The sequence below is a fragment of the Mus caroli genome, chromosome 2 (genome assembly GCF_900094665.2).
Source record: "Mus caroli chromosome 2, CAROLI_EIJ_v1.1, whole genome shotgun sequence".
NCBI lineage: Eukaryota > Metazoa > Chordata > Mammalia > Rodentia > Muridae > Mus > Mus caroli.
In genome coordinates, this window is record NC_034571.1 from 22733450 (window position 1) to 22739700 (window position 6251).

Sequence of the window (6251 nt, forward strand, 5' to 3'; positions counted from 1 at the left end):
AAAAAAAAAAAAAAAAAAGCTACCAACCCTTCTGTGGTTGTTAAACTTAACTGTCAACATGGTGAGATCTAGAATCAACCTAGAATCAACCAAGACACATCTCTGGGAAGGCATTTCCAGGAAGTATTAACTGGGTGGACCCAAATACAGAGGGTCCAGGGAAAAGCCTCACTGCACACTTTTCTCACTTAGTTTCTTGCAGTAAGTGTGCCTGTGTTATGGCTGCCACTGCCACCAACACCACTTGTCAAGAGCCTCATCTGAGAAAGAGACCTATTTTAGTGGCTGCAGTGTGAGCATGACAAAAATTGCCTGAAACCTACCCAGACCTTCCTCGATGTTAATGGTCCTTTCAGAATCTTTTGTTGACATTCTTTTTTGGTTGCCTTACAAAGGTAGTAAGAAAAAAGACAGGGGGTGGGGGGCTGGGGCTAAAAGCACTGACTGCTCTTACAGAGGTCCTGAATTCAATTCCCAGCAATCACATGGTGACTCAAAACCATCTGTAATGAGTGTGTCTGAAGAGAGCAATGGTGTACTCATATACATCAAATAAATAAATCTTAAAAAAAAAAACAGGTGGTTGCTCAGCCAACAAAAACATTTTGTCTGTTATTGGCAAGCACTGAGACCAGGTGGGCTGATTTGCTTTAGATGTGGGAAGCCAGGCCACCCACAGAAGGACTGACTATACCTTGGCTCCCTGACAGGCTAATGGTAATTTTAATATGCCAGTTCTGCACGTGTTGGCTAATCAGTGGAGAACATGTTTGATAAAGATTGGCAGCTCCTTTCTTCTATGCCTGTGACCCCAGAAATAACTACAGTTATCAACAAGTCAGGGGCACATACAATGGACAATGTAATGTTTCATCTCTCCAAGCATCTACCTCAGGGGATGCAGGATTAGACCTGCCAGCAGCTGGAAATATGTTTCTTACAAGTGCAGTGGGCATACAAGCAATGCCTACAGAAATTTGAGGACCTATTCCCCGAGCCCAGTGGGATGACTTGGGGGGAGGTAGTATAGACTTAATGGGGTTTCCTGCTGTCACTGGTGTAGTTGATGAAGAAGTTCATAATAAGAATTCCAGGGGGTGAAAAGTGCCACGTCACGTGGTCACTGAAGCAGTAGTAGGTGAATCCACTCTAAACTTCCCAGCTGGTACACACCAGCGCCTCACTACCTGCCCAAATGTTTTGGATTCAGAAATGAAAGACACACGCACAGCCTTCTATTTTAATATGCCTTACACTGCTCAGTGGCTAGGCACTTTTAAATCTCCCCACAGTTAACACACTCACCCCTCTGATATCCCTGAATTATCACTTATTAAAATCTATATTCTATTGGCCACCACAGAGCCAGGCCTGTAGCCCTCATGGGCCACTATTCCCACTCTTATATGTTGACCGTGTCTCTGTCTCTCTGCCCTACATTTCTCAGGCAATATCCTTCTCCTTTCCCAGCAATGGTGACTCTCCAACCTTCTCCTTCCTGGTGTTCCCTTGCCCAGAAACCTGAAGTCCCACCTCTGTCTCCCTGCCAAGCCATTGGCCACTTTATTTACCAATTAGAGCCAACAGGGGCAGGAGCCCTCATCATCTTGCAGGCAGGTTCCTGTGTGATTTGGGGAGCTGAATTAATACAAATAGCATTAGAACCAACCTACAACAGATTACGGCACATTACCAGGGAACAACCCTCTTTAATTCTTTACGTAAATGATGAAACCTTGTCTGGTCTTACCGATACTGGTGCCACAAAAATGTCATATTCTGTCACAGCCCTCCACTTTGATTGGTATTGCTAATGGTATTGATATTGGGTCTCCCACTGGGTGAAAACAAGGAGTTCTGAATGCTAAAATAGAGAAGTCATAAAGGACATACAGAATCTATACAGCTGTTTGAGGCAGATATTCCTGTGGATATTATAGGTATGAGATTTGTTGTCTCAAAGACAGAAAGTTACTGTCTATTCTAATAGCATTAAGGTACCTAAGCCCCTAAGACTGGAGGGAAAAAAAGAAAGTATAGTGTTACCTCTTGAGATTTTGGGTTGAAATGCTCAGTTTGGTTTAGGATTTCCAAATTTATTGAAATGTTCACTAGTGATGTGTGCTTTTCCCTACCACAGTGTTGACTGATTCCTATTTGTGTTGATCAGTGGCCAACAAAAGAAGGATATGGAACATCTGAACATATTGCTATAGCAAGAACTGGATGTGGAACATAGAGAACCCTCAACGTTCCTTGGAATCCTCCTATTTTCACCATCCCAACAAAATCAGAAAAATGATAGTTACTACATAACTTGCATGCAGCACACGAGTCCTGTGAAACCAGGTTTGTTTGGTTTTTTTTCTCCCCCACACCCACTCCTACAGATTAGCCTCTTGTCATGAAAGATTTAAAAGAATTTTTTTTATATTCATTAGCCTAACAGGATAAAAAGATGTTTACCATTCTGTGCCTGCTCTCTCAACAACACACAACCTCTACAGGGAGATCAGTAGAAATGTCTTCCATAGGGAGTAATTAACAGCTCCAACAAAGGTCAAAGTTTCATTGCCCTCGCAGCAAAAGTACCTTCAAGTTTATGTTATATATTATATAGATAATATTCTTTTTACTTACAAAAGAAAACCTGGCTGTTCAAAGATTTCCAGTATGTTTTGAAAAGGTTGTTCTCAAAATTACACCAGAAAAATAAAATAAAATAAATACCACTCTTTCAAATAGCTGATGTATATTGTGGATGCCTGTACTCTACCTATACCCTCAAAAAGGACAGCTTCAAACCTCGTCCTTTAAAACATGAAATAATTTTCAAAAGCTATTGTGCGATATTCCACAGCTAAAGGCCACTCCCCTTTTTTTTGATGTTGCTAATGGAGATTCTGACTTAACCTCTATGTATATCCTCAGTGCTAAATCTCATGCCATTGTGTAATGATTAAGAAAGCTTTTCAAAATATTGAAATGACAAAAGCTGATTCCAACTTAACTGTATATCTTTATATTTTGAACACACTTGGATATGCTACAGGCACTCTGGTGCAATTGACCCCTGAACAAATTTGTCATCTCAATCTCAAAGATCTTTTACAGTGTATATTGATTTAATTTCATATTGCGTAAGAAAAGGGTGTAAATGATCAATTCAGTTATGAAAAACGAGAAGTTATTGTCCTTTGGGTGTCTCCCAAATTACTTCTTTATATGTTTTTAGTCTCCCATAACCAACACAATTATCCTCTTTTACAGGATAGATCTTGTATCATTAGCCAGGGAGAAGAGTCTACAACACAGCGCACCTCTTTTGTTGTTCCTATGGCTCCTTCCTCTTTCCCTCTAAGTGACGCATTCACACTGTTTACTAACTTGGGCTACAGCTCAAGAAATGCTAGGCCATTCCCTCTGCCTTGCTACATTTGCCATTGTAGTAGTTCCTCACATGAGCAAAACAATAATGAACCTGTTCTGTGGTTTTAAAAAAAGTGGCATTTCCTCTATATACCTACCCCACCCATGCCTTGCCTTTGTAGGAAAAAAAAAAAATACTGAAAAATCTGCCCAGCGCCAGAGCCCCAGCCTTTCTCCCATTTGTCCATCCTCCCTACCTGCCTCTAAACCAGCTGCCCTGGCACCTGGGCAGCTTTGATCTACTTTTCTCTTCTGTCCTCTGAGAGTTTACCCACCAACCAAGATTGACTTCCAGTCCTCCATACACCCCTGATTTTCCTGCCCAGGTCACTTCTTTGCATTATCTTTGCTCCCTTTCCCCCACAGCACCTTAGTAGATTCTTGGAGCATCCCCACCTCACACCTGCTACCCAAAAACTTGAAAGCAACTTGTTTTCTAACCCAACCTCATCCAAACGTCCATCCCAGAACTGAACCATACTGGGCCCTGCCTAGAAATTATGACAGTCTTGCTGCATTCCACACTGGACCAAGGTACTTGTCAGGCGACAGTGCCCCTCCCTGAGGTATTGGAGAGCAGCACCGAGCTTCCTCCCCCTCCAAATTCACCAGAATAGAAAGTTGTGCCGTCCTACTTAAAATGAATGTACTTAAAGATGCTGAACTTTTTACTTAAAATTGCTAAGATTGGGGCTGGTGAGATGGCTCAGTGGGTAAGAGCACCCAACTGCTCTTCCAAAGGTCCAGAGTTCAAATCCCAGCAACTACATGGTGGCTCACAACCATCTGTAACGAGATCTGACTCCCTCTTCTGGAGCGTGTGAAGACAGCTACAGTGTACTTACATATAATAAATAATAAATAAATCTTTTTAAAAAATTGCTAAGATTGGCCAATAAGATGGCATAGTAGGTAGAGCCTTCCTTCCTGCATAAGCTTGACAACCTGAACCTGAGCTCGGGAACCCAGGAGTTAGAAGAAAAGCACCTCCACAGAGTTTCCCACTGGTCCCCTCGCGCATGCCAATGTGTACACATCACACACAAAAATAAATAAGAAAACTCTATCTTCTTTGTTATGGGGAAAATGTTTCAGATGGTTATTTTGTTTTATGTATTTTTACCACAGGAAGAAAGGATGGAGAGTGAGAAGTGAGTTTGCCCTGTCTAAGGTGGTGAGCCATCAAGGGTCAATATTCCCGTGTTCATGCCTGGGGATTCTATCGTGCTCATCACCTTTGTGCTGACTAGGATTTAGACAATGGTGTCAGTCTGTAAAATCCGGGCCCACGGGTGGGGTGAGGCACAGTCACCAGTAAAGCTAGAATAGAAACTAAGTGGAGTTTGTACTCTCTTGTATTCCTCACAGGTAGCTCACACTTTTGGCAAAAAGAAATTCTCTTCCAGGATTAATTTTGCTTTGTTTTGTGTGTTTCTTTGTGTAGTACTAGGAATATTTCTTTGCTATTGAATTGACCCTGGCTTGACCAGGTGAGGGCTGGGGAGCCAACCCCACTCTTCCTCCCAATCACCCCTTCCCTCCAGCCCTGCAGGATTACTGGGCTCAGCCACCTGGAGTCTCCTGCCCTTGGCCTCCTTCCCCTTCTCTCCACAGGTGGCCTGGACTCCTAGGAGCTCCTGAAGGGCCTGATTCATGGCCACTGACCACCACCTGTGTTCTGGAATACCTGGGCATGTGGGAAGAGGATGTCCAGTAAAGGTACAGACAGACCACGTACATTCAGTGCCCTCCCTCAGCAGCTTTGCCTAGTCAGATCAGAATTTTCCACTGTGACTCTAGCCCCACTTACCTACATTTTGACAGTACTCATGAACAAACACAGATCCAGGGACACTCGGGGCTCCTGCCAGCCCAGCCTACCTGGTCCTGCCCCATCCCCATCTGAGCCTCTGACCCCAGCAGCAAAGAAGCCCGGTCCAGATGGTAGACAACCAATGGAGGGTGCCCAAAGCCAGCCCCTTATTCCTCAGCTCACCTCTGAGATTCATGTCAGAACCCAGGACAGTTCAGTGTCTGTGCAGCAAGCTGTTAGTAACAGGCCAGGTCTCAGGCACACAGGAGAACTCACCCCCAGGAGAGATAAAACACAGCTCTGAACACCTGTGGATGGGGAAGAACTCTGGCAGACTTCTGATTTGCCCAGGCATGTGTACAGGAACCTGCCACGAGCTCTGGTGGAGTCAGCTTGACAGATGAAAGTCTGGAAGCTTTCTCATGAGGAAGAGTTTCAAGGAAGCTCTCCTCCTGGAGTCTGGCAAAAGCCAGCTCTCCAGTTGGGTCATCTTGACAAGCGAAAGCTTGGAAGCTGCCCACAAGGAAAAGAGTTCCACAGAAATTCCCTCCTGGAGTTTGGCATTTCCCCTAACCCATAAAATTAATTTTCCACTCCTGCATTAGTCTAGTGTATGGATCCACGTGCCCTCTATTAAACATTATCTTATAATAAGTGCCTTTTAAGATTGAATTCTAAATTAGCTAAAGTCTCTCTCAGTGTTCCAAAATTCCAGACTACAGCAAGGAGTTTAACCTATTCAGTAACTAATTAAGCACTACAATAAATCAGAGCCATTAACTCAGTTGTCTGCAGAAAGAGCCTGGGAATCTCACTGAGATAAAAATTTTTACTACAGGTTACATTCCATACCAAGAGCTAGTTGATATACTATCCTGTTAAATGAGGATTCTCCAAACAAGATAAGATTTAACAAGGCCTAGGAATTTTAGGGGTCCGTGACACCACATTATTCTTGAGGCCTGTCAAGAGTTAAAACCCCCTGGTGCTATTAACACTAAAGTGTGAA

General features: G+C 43.4%; 1 protein-coding gene across 2 annotated transcripts in view; it reads right to left on the reverse strand.

Moving 5' to 3' along the window:
• Positions 1-5765, reverse strand: part of Abo (ABO, alpha 1-3-N-acetylgalactosaminyltransferase and alpha 1-3-galactosyltransferase) — a 21735-nt gene extending 15970 nt beyond the window's left edge. Inside the window, exon 1 of one of the 2 annotated variants that reach the window (XM_029469075.1) lies at positions 5519-5765. In XM_029469075.1, the coding sequence (XP_029324935.1) occupies positions 5519-5597 (79 nt within the window). In that variant the 5' untranslated portion in view covers positions 5598-5765. Of the gene's footprint in view, positions 1-5425 lie in introns of both variants that reach the window. The other variant, XM_021156142.2, reaches the window with a different exon arrangement.
• Between the last annotated feature and the right edge of the window lie 486 nt (positions 5766-6251).